Source organism: Gadus chalcogrammus, chromosome 5 (assembly GCF_026213295.1).
Source record: "Gadus chalcogrammus isolate NIFS_2021 chromosome 5, NIFS_Gcha_1.0, whole genome shotgun sequence".
Classification (NCBI taxonomy): domain Eukaryota; kingdom Metazoa; phylum Chordata; class Actinopteri; order Gadiformes; family Gadidae; genus Gadus; species Gadus chalcogrammus.
In genome coordinates, this window is record NC_079416.1 from 7,968,692 (window position 1) to 7,987,734 (window position 19,043).

Sequence of the window (19,043 nt, forward strand, 5' to 3'; positions counted from 1 at the left end):
CCTGAACAGCAAGGGCTTCAATGCAAGGCTAACCCCTAGACATCTCTTCACTAAATGTTCTTGTATTATTTTCTAAATACTTCAAACACCTAAATGTGTGTGTTTGTTTGCTGATGATAGGCTACATTATGACCTACCTTTTTAGTTGTTGTTTTTTTGGACATCTAAATTCCTAATTTTCGCCTACTGATGCTTTCCATTTCTTTCCAGTGCTTACATGATTAGTATTTGGGATTTATGCATTTGATTGAAATGGATGGGGAGGAAAACAATCAAATTACCAAAGAGTGTGTAGCTAATACAAAACAGTGTGAGCTTGATGCTACAGATGGTATAAGGTCAATGCAGACAAGTCTATAGACTGTATTGAACATTTTATTCAGAGGTAGAATAATCCTTGGCTGATTGTGCACACACATGAGATTCTCTGGTTTCAAACAGACACATAGACACAAACAGAAAACAAATATATATGTATGTATCTATATATATAAAACAGTAATTTGAAATAATAAACTGTCACATGAACATAGGGTTTATAGATAATCCCTGTATAAAACCTAAACCTCGAGGATGATCTTATTCATAATAATATCCCGGTTTGAATCAAATATTTCTAATTATGTATGGTCAATTATTTAAGGACAATTACTCAATTAAGTGCAAATTATATCAAGGTTTAATAAGATAATTAATAATAAACAGATTTCGTGCATAGACTTAGTTCTCATAATTATCCATAGCAATACAATGGGCCATAAATAGCTGCCTAGTGCCGACCATGGCTGTTATAAAACGCTGCCTACGCCTTTAAGGGAACCCGGATTTGGACGTCCTTAACCCGGAAGTTTAGTCGAATTGTCAATGTGACTTCTCTGCAAATATCAAACTGAACAGAGTTGTTTTTACAAATATTCAGAAATAAATTCAAAATGTTCCTAACGGGTGTAAATTGTAAGTATTGTATTTCATTCATCTTGAAAATGGGAATTGACAGAATGTACCCTGGCTTGGTTAATGGATAAGGTCTTCTCAGCATGTTGTATTTGAGAAGCAGATGAGCCTCACTTTATATCTAACTCGTGTTTAATGATATAAGTTATTCTACACATATTTGGGGACTTGTACTTGACAAAAGTTGTTTATGTGCGGTTTTCTGGAAACATCCTAATACCAAATGATTCATCTTTTATTCCTGTATCAGTGGCCAAAGCAAAATCCAAGTAAGTAACGTTAACCTTCATTCCCTATACGTGTCTGCATACGTGTTTTTAAGTGTCTGACTTCGAACTTGGAAATTTGCTTTGTTAATTAAAAAAAAAACCGATTTGACGGGTAATTTATTTGGACGGAAATGTAAACATGGTGTTCTGCGAGTGCTAATGGTCATCATTCCTAGGACTCTTCTGGTGCAGATGATGAGTGCTGCAGGGACAGGCTTCTGCTTCAATACAAAGAGGGGACGCTTAAGGGAGAAGCTGGTGATACGGAAACATGATCCGTTCGGTAGGCATGGAATAATCAATCAATCAATGCAATGTGGAAGAACTCCCATGTCTGTGAGTTGAAGGTTAACAATTCGGATGAAATATTGAGAGAAACTACAATCATTATTTTTTAACAAGTTGTGTCAATAAACAACGGGCAAAGTAATATTTTATCATCAGCATTAACCCATGTTTATTTTCTTCAATAATTGTATTAATAAATGTTTATTATGGAACTGAAGTATCCATCAGATTTGATCCAATAAGTGACCATACAATGTGACTAAGATGCATGCCACCATTGAACATCGATAATGTCGCTTTCAGACCTGGTTCCACAACTATTCAGAGACCACACAAATACCCTAAAAGTCGTCTTAAATGTTAATCTTCCTATAATTTCCCTGCCCAATATTGTCACGTGTAGACTAGAAACGTTTTGGCACAATTACAGGCTCTTATTTTGCTGTTGAATGTCTAATTGTCATTTCCTTTATGTCTTTGCAGTAAACAAACACGTTCTATTTTTTGAAAAGAGGAAAATAAGGTCAATTTAAAGTTGCATCACAACATGGACATCAAAAGGAGCACACCGTTGGAGGTGGACAACATACAACTTTGACAATATGCCCTTCAATGACACCCTCGGATGTTTTCCCACGAACTGGATGATTTCATGCACATTACACAATCCATGTTGATGACGGCAGCAACCCAGAATATGGGGCCAAGTAGGGCAACATTCTGTTATGTTATTAGTCTAAGAAACCAATACAATATGTCCAACCACTCAAATGCTCCGTCTGTCAAGACATCATTACACATTGTGTTCTACCCCCTCTTTCCATACTCTTCTGATGAACTGTTTATGAAAGAACTGTAAAATTTGTGTTCAGAATGAAAACTGTTTTTCCAGGCAATATGTTAAAATAATGCACGTCTGTTTATTCAGTGTTTTTTATTAAATATGAAATTGTTTGAATACGGACCATGAAGGTGCTTGATATTTACAAACTTTCAAAATAATCAAGGTTGTCGTCATGGTGTGGTCAGATTGACATGTTTTCGTTTAATGATTTAAACACGAGACAATTTAGTATTTAAATCTAAATTGTGCAAATATATTCCATTGATCTCTAGAGAATAATGGTTAACTGTAATGAAGTGTATATTACACGTCATAGAATGTATTACATTTGATTTTGTCACATGAGGTTCTGATAGATGCTGGCTCTTAGAACAGCTCCGCGGGCAGGTCCGTCCTGGAAGGGTAAGACGCTTGTGTGCCGACCGCCTGTACACTCACTCCCGCTACGTGGTTGGCTCTCCTGGCCATCTCCTCCAGAGGTAGAGCGGGGTAGTGAGCCATGTAGAACGCCAACGCACCGAGGAAGCTATCACCAGCACCCTTTTCAAAAGAAAAAGAATAACGATTATCATGATGGAAAGTCCCATCCAGTGATTCCATTGAGAGATATTCCAACAGTTGTATGGTGGGAGAGCTGTTGCAGCTTTGCTCACACATCATCTTGTCCGTTCTGGGACCTGACTGGAATGAGTGGGGGTGTTTCATGGAATCGAGCAGGCATGGAAATTCCACTGATAACACATTTTTATGGATCTAGTTGGGTACATTGTGTTTAACTTCAGTAGGGGGGCTTTTGACAGTAGGGGGTGCTGTGACATATAGCAGCTCGGTATGAAGCATGGCTCAAGCAAACCTAAATGACCTAAGGTTTTGACCACTATCTTTTTCTCTCCTAGTGAGTACTTCTATTGTATGGATAATGTGTCACTGCTGCTAAAGTGAGGTGGACATTCTGACATGGTCATACTTTACCACAACGAGACAGACCCAACAGTCATAGCCAACAATAGTTGCGTCATTAAGTCAGTCATGAACTTAGCAAACCTTTTAAATGGTGGGCACTGAAAGACATGGATGGTATTTATCTGTACGCCACAGCTCTAAAATAGCATCTGACTGACTTTTGGATTCAGTCATGGTGGAATTCTAACAATAAGACGAGAAATGTTCTGCTCTCTCGGTCACCAGATGACTGCCAAACATTTATACTTTTTCCCTTTTAAAGAACCAGTGAGCGATTCAAACTATGCAAAAACACACACACACACACACACACACAAAATACTCTGCTGGGGGGCATGTGTCAGTGTGGTTAATCACCCCTGAGGCTTTTTCCTTATCTGCCAAGTGTGCTGCAGGCCTTGCTCTCAGGACCTTTGACATAAATCACCCGCTTTCCTCACCTGTCATCTATTGATAGGGGTTAAGGAATGTGCCGTCCGTTCCCTAGAGGGGAAACCGGGGTGGGATGAAAGTGTGTCTGGGTGTCTGGGTGTGTGTGTTTGTGTGTGTGTGTGTGCGCGCATGGGGGACGGGACGGGGAGTGTTGCTGATGGGAAATGGCCAAATGGAATGTTGCGACACATTTGTGTTTAACCGCAAATGCCTCCCCCCCTCCGACAGAGTTTCTCATAAGTCCGCTGTGTTACTCACCAATCTGGCTCCCTCGAGTTCAACACACATGCTTTCTGAGTACTTCTGTTATACCCAACACACCCCTCACCCCCACTATACCCATCGCTGAGCAGCCGCCAATAAGTAACCCGGGGGGGGGGGGGGGGGCTTATACGAAACTGCAAAAGGTCGTGGGTCATGGGAAACGATGACTGGTGTGACTGGTAGGGGGCGGACGGAAAGAGTTAGATCACGTCTGAGACACCGTTTGCTCAGGCCCCCGTAGATATCATTGTTTAATAGTCTGCCGGTGTGTTTATGTCTTCCGTCTGGGAGCCGGGGTTGGGCTTCAGCGCGGCCTGCCGCTTGGAACGGGGCCCGCGCCGATCCAGTCCTGTTCTGTTGAACTGCTGGCCCGCTTCCCGGTGTGCGCAAAGCCTTGGTTTAAGACGGTGACACCACCCCTGGGCGTGGGTCAAAATACCAGTATTTCAGAGTGTTCACGGCAGCAACGACGCCTTCATGGGAAAATTGTCCCACACAGAGAGAGAAAGTTACGTCACGACAAAGTTCCTATTACATTTACTGGTCGGAAGATGCTTTTAAATCATGCTACTTCTCTCAAGGTCCAGGTCGATGACCGTGTCAACCTCTACCTCCCGCGTTGAGAGAACAATGCCTGATTTCCTAGGGATTGGCAGTTGAGTGAGGTTCACCGGAGCTGACAAGCACTACGCCGGCCCCCTCCCCCCCCCCTCCCCCCTCAGCCCCCCTCCGCCGCTCTCCCGCTGCCCTCAACACACGTTGGTGAAGGTTACATCTGGAGGCCCGTCAATCAAACGACAGAAGCGTTTGCTGCGGTTGAGCAGTGATGCCTCTCGCTGGTCATTCCCGCCTGCCTGCAATGCCTTGAACCCTTCACCCCCGCTGCCACCACCACCGTTTCTCTATGCTTGGTCTCCCCCTGCCTCCTTCCCTGCCATCACCGCTTTGGTTTGAAATCGATGATGGCACCTCGAGACGCCTATGAAGAGCTCCCATGTAAAGTACCACAGGCAGCCAGTACCGCGGCAAGCCGAGTTGGCCGCAGACCGGCACTACTGTGAATGTAGAATACACAAAAAGATCCAGACGTTCGTCTTGTGCTCTCTCTTTGTGAGAACATGAAAAGAAACATAAACTCCCCCCCCCCCCCCCCCCCCCCCCCCCCCCCCTCTCATGAGAGCCAGGAGCCTCTTGTGAACTTGAGGGCCGTCTCTCATCTGACCATAGGAGCCACGTAACAAACACCTCCCAGGGCTTCAGTCTCCTAAGAGGCACCCTGCAGAGAGCAAAGACCAGCATCTCTGCAGCTGGGATGACTCACATGGAGACTGGCCTCCACATCAGGAAGCTTCCAGTAACACCAACACACACACACACACACACACACACACACACACACACACACACACACACACACACACACACACACACACACACACACACACACACACACACACACACACACACACAGAGCTGGGGAACTACCCTGAACTAAAGAAGTGATGTTGAGGAGAAAGAGGAGGAGGATGGTGGTGATAATAATGATGATGATGATGATGATAATGATGCCGACATGAAAAGCGTTCTGAAATGAACCGTTTAGTGGTCACACAGCATTCGTCTCTTAATCCAGCTGTCATTCTTTGTTTCCCTCGTCTTTCGCTAGCTCCGTGCATAAGTCTCTGATTAACATGTCTCTCGCAGCGCATAGTAGTTAGGTGGACTGGCCCCGCCATGTGGCTAAGCAGCGGTGCCGGTAAACAATAACAGATCTCAGTTATTGTGTGATGTGTGCATGTCTGGTTGTCTGTGTGTGTGTTTGTGTCTGTGTGTGTGTGTGTTGTCCATGGGTTATTTTGTGTTGGCTTAAAAAAGGATGTGAAATTCCGAAACCCATCCCTGGGTTCCCAGGGATTGGGGCACCTACGAGTGGTTCCAATATCTGTATCCACTTACACCGAGGAGACTGGGAATAATTTGAGTGTCCAGAGCCACCGGCAGCAGTAATGACTGGTTTAGACAGAGATGTCTACCTTAACCCCTCGGGACCTCCCGGAGACAGCGGAACCTGGGCCACCCAGGCCCTCTCTGGCTCAGGCATCGTGTGTGCCTGTGTGTGCGTGCATGCGTGCGTGCGTGTGTTCTCGTATGTGTTCTGTGTATGTGTGTGCTTATTTGTGTCTTCTTCCCATGCGTGCATCTGTGTATTTTGTCATTCGAGTGTGTGTATTCATGTTTATTTGTTCTTGAGTATGTGTGTGTGTGTGTGTGTGTGTGTGTGTGTGTGTGTGTGTGTGTGTGTGTGTGTGTGTGTGTGTGTGTGTGTGTGTGTGTGTGTGTGTGTGTGTGTGTGTGTGTGTGTGTGTGTGTGTGTGTATACTCTGTGGCTTGTTCAAGACTGTCCACATGTGAGGAGCCACTTTGATGTCTGTGATGTGTAGGAGGATTTATAACATTATTTTATTTTTGGCAGGGACACTGCACATCAATCAAAATTTTTGTTAGCACTCAAATGCAAATGTGTCAGTTAGCCAAGAGGCTAATGGACATCTGTAATGCTTACATAGTCAGGTTCTACAGCTGCCCGATGTAGGACTCCATGAAGGAGGGCAGAGCGGTGCAAACCCAACGAGGAGAGGCCTGTGAGCTCAGAGGGGATCTGCTTAGTCTCTAATCCAGACATCCAGCTGACCCAGCCTCAGCAAGGAACCACTGCAGTAGCTCTGTGCGCAACTCCTCACAGGAATGTGCATTGCACAACCAGGAGTGCCAACGGTCCAAACGAGAAGCAGAGTCATTGTCTTGGTTAAAGGATTTGTCGTATGAAAAGTATTATTTCTTAATTTTGGTACATGTCGTTAATGATCAGTGAGAGCTGAACTGTACATCTTACTCGAGGATGCCTACAGACAGACAGCCTCCATTGCAGTCTTGTCACGCTACGTTGAGTTATTATGCTTGTTGTTTCCATTTCCCGTGCATTACAATAACATTTTCAAGAATTAGCTTGAACAAGCTAATTCTAATGAGAAACATATAGTTCTGGTCCCGATAATGTGATGTTACCAAGGGAGAGAAATCAAACAAGCTAGATGTGGCGATTCTCTTGTTCTGCACTGGCTAAAAACTGTAAACGAAAAGACCGCAAATGACTCACTTTGTTGATAGCCAGGATTCACTGCCTGTAATACAGCTCTATGCTAACCCATATTCAGAGTAAGCACAGAGCTTGTTGCTGAAAAGCACAAGGGCTCACACAAACAAACAAAGTAGGGAAGGGAATACAAACAATTTAAGCCAAGGGGGTAATAAATAACAGAAAGGGCACTCTATTACGTTCAAAGAGCGAGGCTCCGTACCTGTCGTGATTATAATCAGCAGTTTTGTTTTTGGTTTTGTTATCATCTTTCTCCAGGAAAGAAAAAAAGGATTTACTGGAAGAGGGGTTTACTTGTCCAAAGATGTTAAACACACAAGGATTTATGAGGCCATCAAAGAACAGGAGGCGTGTGTGTGTGTGTGTGTGTGTGTGTGTGTGTGTGTGTGTGTGTGTGTGTGTGTGTGTGTGTGTGTGTGTGTGTGTGTGTGTGTGTGTGTGTGTGTGTGTGTGTGTGTGTGTGTGTGTGCGCTAGGAGGAGGGTGGTGGTGGTGGGAGACCAGTGTGTGCACACAGGCAGGCCAGACCGCAGCAGGGCTGTGCAGCTTTGTGCTGACTGGTGCAGACCCAAGGGGTGACTCATGGCAGCAGCGGGGGTAGCTGATATTTCTCCCTGGGGGCTTGTGTGTATGTGTGTGTGAGTGTGGGGAGGGGGGGGGGATTTGACTGTGAGAGAGAGAGAGAAGCAAAGAGCGCAACTGTGTAGGGTACTTGTGTAAGTCAAAGGAGAAGAGAAGGAGAGTCTGATGGCTGGTGAGGAGGATGACGTTGATGAGGATTTGCGGGGTCAGGGGCAGGGTGGGGTCACAGAGTTTAAGAAAGCACTTTGGTCTTTGAAAAAGGGGGCTGATCTGACCAGTTTATGCCAAAGATGCCGCCACACAATTGGTGACTAAAGTGTTCAACGCTATGAGACAACACTCACTTGTCCAGTGGATGACATCACTTTTATTTGAAGACAATGCCGGTTTCAAATGTCGCTTTCTCTGGCTTTGAGGTTGCGGTTTATGATGCTATCATAATGACCTGATTGTTAAACGGCAAGCCTGTGTCTACCCATTATAACCCTTTTCGAATGGAGCAACAAGTCCCATTGTGGAAACCAATTTAGAGTACCCCCCCAAAAAATAAACACTGCTTTCTTTTATTACACACGCTTAGTGTAGCGCTGTAATTAGCACTGCTGTCTGGTGACGCGTGCTATTGATTGGTTTTCTTGTTTTGTATTCTGTGGGGAGAACACAGAGCCCATCAAAATCCCTCGGAAAATCCCATGGAAACAGCAGCAGACGCACACCAAATCACTGAACTCAAGAAGCCAAGCTGCAAGAGCCTTGTTCGATATAATTACCCCTACACTCGTACACACACACACACACACACACACACACACACACACACACACACACACACACACACACACACACACACACACACACACACACACACACACACACAGCCAAACATAAACAAATACACACTCCTCTGCCTTCTTCTTCAATGTTAAACCAGCTCACCCTAAATCCAGGAATCTGACAAATCCTCCCATCAGAGGGAATTATCCTGTAAACATGTTTTTTTGCACTACACTTTGTCATGGGAGGCTCTGTTGTAGTTATTCTTTTTTTTTTTTACAAATGTATTACAGTATAACACGTTATAATAACACATTAATCAATGAATCTAAATAAATCGTCTGATTCAGATATCTATATTTAACATGGATTATTATGCTATTGATATCGTACAGCTTTTCATTCACTGCCAATCACATCGCCTAATAACAGAAGCCCATGTCAAAACGTAATGGTGTGATAGAAAAAGGTTCTGAGATGGAGATGCAAAGAGAGAGGTTTTTTCCATCCAAACAGACAGGCACGTTTGTACGAGTGGTGTAGACAATGTTTCGAAACGACCTCCGTGTGATTCTAGCATCAAACCTGACCCGCAACAACTTCCAAATCAATGCAAAACTGGTACACAACGGCGCTACGTCTTCCCTCCATCCTCCGTGATCGTGGAAACCGGAACCCCTGTGTGTGTGGAAACCGTGCGCGTGGGAACACCAAGCGGGGATCTCTGCTAAATCGCCCCAACGTCTAAACAGGCGGAGACGATGGTGCGAAGCGCTGGGCACTTTGTGTCAACCGATGCAAAAAAAACGAAATCATAGAATCTAGACGTCTCAAAGTAACTCTTTCAAACCTTAAAGCGAGAACCTCGCTTTGACGGTCGTCACGGCGACACTAGACCACCTGTCCTTACCGTGGTGTCCACCGCCGTGACCGCCGGCGCCGGGACGTGATGCGTGGCGGCGCCCTTGGCCTCGAGCACCACACAGCCCTGGGCCCCCATGGTGAGGAGCACCGCCCCACAGCCGCGGCCCAGGAGCTCCCCGCTCGCCCGCCGGGCGTCCTCCACCGTGGCGACCGGGGACCCGGTGAGCAGCTCTGCCTGGGCGGAGATAAACCAGAGTCCCTCTAAGTGGAGTTGCTGATGTACTGGTAACAGGAGTGGTTATATGGGCTGTTGACAGTGGAGCTGTGATGGACACCGTTCTCAGAAGAGTTACTGCTGTTAGGAGATGAACCATTAGGGGAGGAGTTACTGTATACTGTTAGTAGAGGTGTTACTGTCGGTAAAAGATCCCAACTTTTGTCTGGTTGTTTCATTGGCTATCTAGGAACACGAAAAACGCCAGCCTTGGCCTTCCTCCATTCTGGTAGCAAAGTCGTGATGATTAATAAAGGCCACAACAAAAATATGAAATCATAACTTTTATTTTTCTGTGTTGTTGGAGTTCTGCACAGTTGACCTTGCGGATGGGCTCAAATGTCTTCTAAGGGTAAAAATAAGAGCGTTGACCACACAAAAAGTAAACTCAAATGCACTTGTGAAAAAAACGATTCTGCCTGGGCAGATGTTACAGCCAGTGAGTAATACAATATACTCCTTTGTATTTTAGCTCAGGAGGAGACTTCAAAAGGACAATTACCCTGATAACACACGCTGTCTAGAAGTATATTTAAGAATCTGACATGCCATGTGGGCCTTGGATCAAAGGGTGCTTGCACTTTATCGGTGTTAAGCCCACCCCTTGGGCCAGGCAAGGAATGGGCAGAGACCACACGCACATTCCCTCTCACTTACACACACGCACACCTGCATGTGAACGTGGGCATATAGGCCACATGAGAAGTTCAAGGGATCTTAGGCCCTCGTGTCTGCCGTTCTTCTTCAAAACCTCTCAAAAGAAATGAAGAAGAAGATAACATGGGGTTCTGTTGACTCTCCCTTTTATGCTTACATTCTCCTTCAAAGCCTGAATGCACACACACACACACACACACACACACACACACACACACACACACACACACACACACACACACACACACACACACACACACACACACACACACACACACACACACACACACACACACACACACACCTGGCCACAGCCCTACTGTCCCCACATCAAACGAAGGCTAAGAGGAAAATTCACTTTACCTTACTGCACCCCAGGGTGCTTTGGGGGAGTTAGTCACAGATCACATCTGCGCGTGTCCATGTCCCCATAGCTACCACCCCCCCCCCCCCCCCCCCCCCCCACCACCACCAACCCCAGGATTCCCATCTATCTCCGCCCACCACTCTGTTGCTCATCCATCAACACCTGACATTGAAGACACAAGGGTTCCTTGGTGCTCAGACTTCTTTTTTTACTGTAAAAGGTGTCATGACCCTGCATCATACAATGGGATGGTAGAGGTGTCTGTGTGTGTGCGCGTGTTTGTGTGTGTGCAAAGGTGTTGATGTGTTAGAGGTTGTAACCTAGAAGACCCAGTTGACATACACCGAGAGGCATGCTTTTGTTCAGTCTGAGCGTGTGTGTGTGTTCTTTTACTATTTGCCCGGGACATTTGGGCTTTTCTTATAGAATAAAGCTCAGATTGATCCAAGAGAACGCGGTAAACAGTGTGCCTCTTCAGAGGCTGTTTGCGAAGTAGCTTAATGTCCCATTAGGTCTGAGAACCTGCACTTATCTTGTTTGAGTCCAACATTCGTCACAGAACAGTGGCATTACATGCTCTCTCTTCAAGATGAGTACTTAAAAATAAAAAAACAAAATGCTCACCTCAGACTCATTGCAGCAGAGAACATCTGAGAGTGTGTAGAAATCAGGGTCCAAGTCTGGAACGGCTGGTGCTGGGTTGAATATTGTCTTCACTGAAATAAGAAAATAAGACAGGAAAAGATTTTACCCTCAAGATGTCCGCAATAAATTAATGATATATATATATATATATATTTAAGCAATAGATCACGCCGGGCTGTGGTATGTGCTCATTATACCACTGTTAAGGGGCGTTGTCCGGCCCCGATGTGCAGCGGATGGCCGGCGACCCCCTTCACAGTGGTATAATGAGCACATGCCACTGACTGAAGTGATCTATTGCTTTTATACAACGGTTACTGTTATGGCGAAACGAAAGTCATAGACACACTACATTTAAAAAAAAAACAAGAAAGTCAAAGTAGCCGTTTTCTTAAAGAATACAAAAAAGTAGTCCCTCCTGGCTGCCGCTATGCATCGACGGTCGCTATGCAACACACTTTAGCGTCCCTCCGAGAGAAGGCTCCGATGGAGCGGTTTGCCGGCAATTTATCCTATGGAGCAGTTCACTCGCCGTGTGCCTAAGCTTTCGTTAGTCTCTCCATCGCCTTGCTCACTCCCGGAGTAACAACATTTACACCCACTCCATCATCCAACATATGTTTTACTTTGTACTTTGTGTGTGTGTGTGTGTGTGTGTGTGTGTGTGTGTGTGTATTTGCATATGTATGTGTGTGTGTGTGGCGGCTGGTGGTTTTTAAAGTGAGGGAGGAAGGACTGCGTGCTTGGTTGCCATTGGCTTGCTTGCACTGACGGTGACCCATTGTGGCATAAGTATGTGACACTTAAGTTGTTTCAGGGTGTTTTGGTGAACTACAAAATAGCAGGATGGGATAATTATGTGAATTGATACAAATCCACCAGTTGCAGCATTCTACTTTGAAAGCTGGTGGGCAGCATGTATTGGACTACAAGGATGCAAAGCCAATTAGGCAAATCAGGCCTACTCTTGATTTGTTCAGCTTCAGTGTTTCAGGGCAAAAATAGGCCCAATGAGAGACCCAGAGTGGCGAAGTCACGCCCCTTCAGGTAGAGCCCATGGGACCTATAATATCGAAAAATATGAATGGGTTTCAATGGAGAGAAAGTAATTATCTTCTGGTCCCAGTCTTTATGTGCCCCGGTTGTTCGGTGATTTAAATGATACATTTTCATGTCAAGAGTTTGACCCTTTATCCTGCAATTGTTCAGTTAAAGGCTGTCAAGAAAACACAATGAGAAAGACTATGTCTCGTATGTGCCGTCACGCTCCCTGCGGCTGGCGTGGACAAGACCGACAATCTCCCCAACGGCATAACTGAAACTCTACACATGCCCCAACTTATAATGGTTTTCACCTCTTTTGATGCTTTTATCCTCCCCTTGGAAAAAACCTAACATTATCAAACTTCTTCACGATAATGTTTTCTTTGCATGAAAAATTATCATTTAAATTCACAAACAACATATGTGTAATCCGGGGCATATAAAGACTGGGACCAGAAAATAATTACTTTCTCTCCATTAAAACCCATTGATATTTTTCGATCTCATAGGTCCCATGGGCTCTACCGGAGGGGGCGTGACTTCGCCACTGTATTGAACCCCATGTTATTCACCGGCCTTCAACACTTTCGGGAAATGTATGGGAGTCAATGGAGGCTGAGGGAGAAACGTCCTCCCTGAAGTAATTGTCAATAGGCGATAGGGGGTGCTAATGTCCCTTTACCCAGGGAAACAAACATAAAATATACAAAGGCATTTAAGTAGTCTTATTTAAGGGCATTAATTCATTGAAGTCTGGACAATCGTCAATTTTTGATTCTCAACAATGGAGAAGCCTCCACTGGTGTATGTGTGTATTTGTGTGAATGTTTGTGTGTGTGTGTGTGTGTGTGTGTGTGTGTGTGTGTGTGTGTGTGTGTGTGTGTGTGTGTGTGTGTGTGTGTGTGTGTGTGTGTGTGTGAAGAGCAGAGTGAGAGCGGGAACGATAGAAACAGCGTGTGTAATCCTGTGTTAGCGCCCTATGCATATTCATGAGGCGTAGGCATCTAATACTGTGTATGTGTGAGGATAAGCCCAGCTTGACAAAATTATTAATTTTGATATCTATAAACACATCATAAAGCATCGTGTTAAGCGTGGCTCGTCTTCATGTTTTTGCTGTGTGCTGCAATCGTGTGATCGCACACGATTGCTTGTGCACGCTTAATGCTTGTCAATTGTACTCTGCATTAACATTGGGGAAATAATGGATGGCACTAGTATGCTGTGTTTATGTGCGTCCGTTTATGTGCGTCCGTGTGTGCGTCCGTGTGTGTGTGTGTGTCCGTGTGTGTGCGTCCGTGTGTGTGTGTGTGTGTGTGTGTGTGTGTGTGTGTGTGTGTGTGTGTGTGTGTGTGTGTGTGTGTGTGTGTGTGTGTGTGTGTGTGTGTGTGTGTGTGTGTGTGTGTGGGCGCATGAGAGAGCAGCTGCGTGGGTTTGTGCAGGGCTTTGGCCACCTGGCGCTTTGAGGTGCTGGGCTGCTTGTGGGTAAAAGTGCAAAGGATGTGTTTAACACACACAGAGGCATAAACATCGACGCTCAAATTCGCACACACACACACACACACACACACACACACACACACACACACACACACACACACACACACACACACACACAAACACACAAACACACATACACTTAAACTCACATAGTGCCCATGCAGTAAGCACACAGAGATGAGTTCAGCCCACGTCGCTGGTGAAGCCAGCAGTGAAAGTAGGCTTGGCCGTCTGGGACTGTCCTATTAAGTAACACATGTGCGGTAGCACCTGATCAACCAGTACTCCTCTCATCAGTCGCCCCCGTACACCACTCAAAGGTAAGATGCGTTGCACGTCATTCAAAGGCCTTGTTTTAACGATGCAGCGCGCAGGGCAGGTGCCCCTCCCCCTTCATACACGGATGCCTGTTTTCCCTGGATATTAATGTGAGAGGCTGCCGTAGATGTCACTCAAACATGTATTTGTGGGAGAGGATGCTTCAACCTTTCAGGTGTGAGGTAAACCAGCTGTATGCACAAAACACAATCCAATACCTTCATCTCTCTCCCCCCCCCAGCCCAACAGCACACAGCTGCAGAAGCAGATGTGGGAAAAGCTGGTGAATTGGCCGTGCGTGTGTTTCTGTATGTCATCTCTCTGTGACTCTTTCAAATCAAGGTTTAGTAATCAAAGTCACACACACACACCCACACACATGCAGATGCCCGCACACAAACACGTGTGCACAAAACTCATGACATAAGTTCACACATCCAGTCTCATTTCACACAATCAAACGTATTAGGAATGGATGAAAAAGCACAGGAGAGATAATATGAAGCTGATGGAGAGAGTGAGTGAGTGAGTGAGTGAGTGAGTGAGTGAGTGATTCACACATACACACACACACACACACACACACACACACACACACACACACACACACACACACACACACACACACACACACACACACACACACACACACACACACACACACACACACACACACACACTCAGTGGATGAGTCACTGAGTATCTGAAAGGGCTTTAAGGGGCTCTAATTGCATCGAGTGAGAAATTGAGAAATGAAAAAGCTACTGCTTGCGCCGACAAGGTGAAAGGCCAGGGAAACCAGAGACCAGAAAGACAGTGTATAGACAGACAGAAAACATTGCCTTAGAATTAGGTTACAATAATATTCTGCGGATAATTTAGTTTTTTCTGTGTGTGCGCCAATAGCACACAGATGTATCTTCAGAGGGACCTCAGCACACACATCCTGTGAGGCTGGATGCATGGGGATATCTGTGTTATCCAAGTCGGACATCTCCATGTAAAACTTGAAAGAAAAAGTGTGAGAGAGAGAGAAGCAAAGAGCATACCTGTATAGGGTATTGTGTGATACTTTGTGCAAGTCAAAGGAGAAGAGAAGGAGATGGGTGGTGAGGAGGAGGATGATGATGATGATGATGATGATGATGATGATGATGATGATGATGATGATGATGATGATGGTCGTGGTGGTTGAGCTAAATGGGGATTTGTGGACTCAGGGACAGGGTCGGGTCACAGAGCTAAAGAAAGCACTTTGATCTTTGAAAAAGGGTGCTGACCTGACCAGTTTATGCCAAAGATGCCACCACACAATTCCTGACTAAACTGTAAAAATCTAAACCCTAACAACCGTAAAGTATCTCAACCATTCTGTCCAGCTGGAGCGAGAGAACACGAGAGCGGGCGAGAGAGGATAAGAGAAGGAGAGGGAGCAAAGTATAGTGCTCCATTAACGCACAATGTTTGCTGGTTGCTTACGTGGGGGGCGGGTCATGTTTGGCTTTGCCCCTCATTCACATCCCTTCTCTCGCTCTCCCTCCCTTTCCCTCCCCCCGCCTTTAAGGTGCCATAATCCTGGCGGTGGCGGGCGAGTGGGCTCTCAGGCGAGGCTGGCTCCCCTCCGAGGGCCATCTGCGCGGCCCCATCTGCGCTGTGGCGTTAGCCGCGACTAGTGTGCGGCGTCCTGGCAACCCGCAGTGGCCCATTACCGCGGAGAGAGGGGCCCGCGCCGTGACAACCAGGGGGGGGGGGGGCGGCGGCGAGGAGAGGGCCAGGAGACAGAGGGAGGGAGAAAGGGTCCCAGGATGTCCAAGTGACGCAGGGGCCGGCTAATAATAGGCGGTCGCAATGGAATGCTTGGCTCGTCATAGCCTCCGCTAGTTGGTCCAGGGTGACGCATTGGGCGAGGAGCGGTACGCAGGTGAGGATGGGAGACTGGGTGTGCGGCCAGTACACATTCTTGCAGTATTGTCGCGGTTGTGACGGTACCAACAGATATGTGCCGGGTTTGAGAAGATAAGGAGATTGAGGAGTCATGACGTGTTTTTTATTTTTAAGGGATGGTAAGATTGCACTATTTGATCAGGTATTGTTTGCGACATTTGTATTCTAATCGGATGTGATTCTGATGGTCCGAATTCATTCATCTTGTTTGGAAGTGCTCTTCTTCTTCTTCTTCAAGTCACATCAGAATGGTCTCAATCTTTATCGTTCCCTTCCATTTTTGTACCCGATCTCCCCATTGTCGTTTCAGTCGTACAGCCCAGAGGTTTATAAGGCCCACCCATAACCTACATATGAGTGGAATGAGGGGCGACACGCCTGCACGACATCTGAGAGGACCTAAAGGGAAGTCATCGGTTTCGGTAACGTTTTTGGGACCCATATGCATCACATTTGTGAAAACACCACATTTACTACCATCACTACACTGAATTTGATTGAATTTCATGTTTATATGAGATGAAAGCTAGATAACGCATCAATTAGTTTACAATTCTGCTTTTTAGTTTTTCTTGTCAGTTTGTTTTTCTTCTTTTACCGCGTCCATGTTTACACCTAAGGAGTTCGTACAGTCGGACGATGTCGGATCGAGTCGACAGACGTAGGACGACAAGTGACACCCCTAGAATTCGTCCCCTCGCTGTTGTTATTTACTTAGATCCCATATCGGTCCATCTTATCGGTCCACCTATCCATAGATTAGGTGGTGACTTTGTTTAAAAACTGGAATTTTTATACATTCAGATACAGAAATCTCAAACTGGGCCAAAATTTTAGGGGGCATGGAGTGGAATTCACACTTCCTTTCAACCGGACATGAATTCCTTTTAAGGACGGTGCTTTGGCCAAAAAAAAAAGTATGATTTTGATTTGACTTCATGGCTCTACTTTCAATCCAAACTGGGTCAACCGGTCCAATAAGCTCACCCATATGCAGAGCACATACACACAACTACCCCCCCACACACACACACACACACACACACACACACACACACACACACACACACACACACACACACACACACACACACACACACACACACACACACACACACACACACACAAACACACATTCTGGCTTACCGTTGTGTTGTCGTGCCGTGCGCAGGGCCTGCAGGGAGCACTCGGGGCGGATTTCCAGCTGGCAGAGCAGCACCGTGGTGCGGCTCAGGGCCGGCAGGGAGGCCTGCAGCTCGGCCGCGCCCAGCAGCAGGTTAGCCCCGGCCACGATCACGATGGCGTTCTCACCTGCCCACGGACCACCGCACCGCGCAACACACACGCATTAGAATGACGTTGCACCAGAATAATAATAAATGTTAACGCGGTTGGGACACACACACAGATCTGTGGGAAGCCGGAGACTGGATGTGACCTCCAGGGTGAGCGCTGGTGAACCAGGGAGTGGGCTGCTGGGAATGTTTGGCCTGGAGATCGGAGAGGGAATATCGTGGGAGGCTGATGGGCCGGATATATACAATGGAGTTTTGAGTTGAATTATGTTGAAACGGAGGGAATAGTCATTGATGATATAAATGATTAGAATTGTCGAAGTATGATTTTACGTTTAAAATGAATCGTTTCACATGCCTCCAATCTATGAAACTTTTCGTATAAAGTAGTGGTGTAGCGCACATATTCAACCCGTCTGGATGCAACGATGTTAGTGTTACCAGGGGGTGCAGCTAGCTTTCACTGGATTGCAAGTAGCAGCCATGCAGCAGGTTCAGGTAATGTGTGCTAGGTTGTTATTCAACGTTTTTGTTTTGTATGTTTCTGTATGCTTACTTGTTTATTAGACCTTAAATTGTGAGCAGGTATAAAGGCTCTTTTTGCCTTTGTGTGTGTGTCAGTGTGTATGTGTATGTTTGTGTGGGTGTGTGTTTATGTGTCTCAGTGGATGTGCGTGTCAGTGTGCAAGTATGAGTGTGAGTGTGTGTGTCAATGTATGTGTGCATGTGTGTGTCTGGTGTGTGTGTGTGTGCGCATTAGTGTGTCAGTGTGTTAGTGTGAGTGTGTGTGTGTTTCAGCGCACGTTTGCGCATGTGTGCATTTGTGTGTGAGTGTCTAAGTGTGAGTGGGAGTGTGTTGTGGTATGTGTGTCAGTATAGGTGTGTGTGTCTGTGTGTGTGTCAGTGCATTTTTGCATGTGTGTGTGTGTGTGTGTGTGTGTAATGTAATGGTAATGTGTAATGTAACTTTATTTGAACAGGGACAATGTACAAAAGAAACATTAACCTTGTTTTGAGCAAGGAGAGGTGCATTGTACCAGGTTTCAGCAAACTGCTATTTTCCACCCGTAGTCCCAGTGGGCAGGTAAGAACAATAAATACTACAAAACTAAACAAGACACAATAATATCTAAATATGGGATTAAACATTAAAAAGATAAACAAGATTCAATGATATAAATACACAGGATAAAAAAGTTTATGTAGAGCACTACATTACATATTTTATGATAAATATACCCCTATCCTACTAGCACTACACAATTCTTTAAGTGTGTGCAGGTCTGTTGCGTGAGCAGCCAAACCTTTGCTAGACGGGAGAAAGCTTGAAAATCATAATGGTTATTAGAACTGTTGGGAGACTGTTCGATTGTTTTATCCCTACAAAAGAGAAGGACGACTTTCCAAATGTGGTTTTGCCTTGTGGGATTCTGCATTTTCCCCTAATTGTTGACCTGGTTGCTCGTGCTGAGAATTCTGAGCTCAGTGTCACAAAGCTCCTTAAGGGAGGAGGTGCAGCATTCTGGATGAATTTCAAAATTAAGCGTACATTAGCATACAAAAAGCATTCAAAATTAAGTGGATTGTGTTTATCCAGGATTTTGCAGTG

The 19,043-nt window shown here is 45.6% G+C and overlaps 2 protein-coding genes across 4 annotated transcripts in view; one reads left to right on the forward strand and one right to left on the reverse strand.

The window, feature by feature from the left end:
• The first annotated feature begins 801 nt into the window (after positions 1–801).
• mrpl33 (mitochondrial ribosomal protein L33) lies at positions 802–2,492 on the forward strand. The gene is made up of 4 exons (XM_056590235.1): positions 802–954; positions 1,205–1,223; positions 1,400–1,506; positions 1,995–2,492. Exons 1-4 carry the CDS (start codon positions 933–935, stop codon positions 2,042–2,044), a joined length of 198 nt encoding a protein of 65 aa, XP_056446210.1. The 5' UTR covers positions 802–932; the 3' UTR covers positions 2,045–2,492.
• The window catches only part of rbks (ribokinase), a 29,838-nt gene continuing 12,458 nt past the window's right edge, over positions 1,664–19,043 (reverse strand). For all 3 annotated transcript variants that reach the window (XM_056590232.1, XM_056590233.1, XM_056590234.1), the window contains 4 exons: positions 17,286–17,450; positions 11,313–11,404; positions 9,437–9,625; positions 1,664–2,895 (listed from right to left, as the gene is read on the reverse strand). In XM_056590232.1, the coding sequence (XP_056446207.1) occupies positions 2,722–2,895; positions 9,437–9,625; positions 11,313–11,404; positions 17,286–17,450 (620 nt within the window). In that variant the 3' untranslated portion in view covers positions 1,664–2,721. The remainder of the gene's footprint in view (positions 2,896–9,436; positions 9,626–11,312; positions 11,405–17,285; positions 17,451–19,043) is intronic.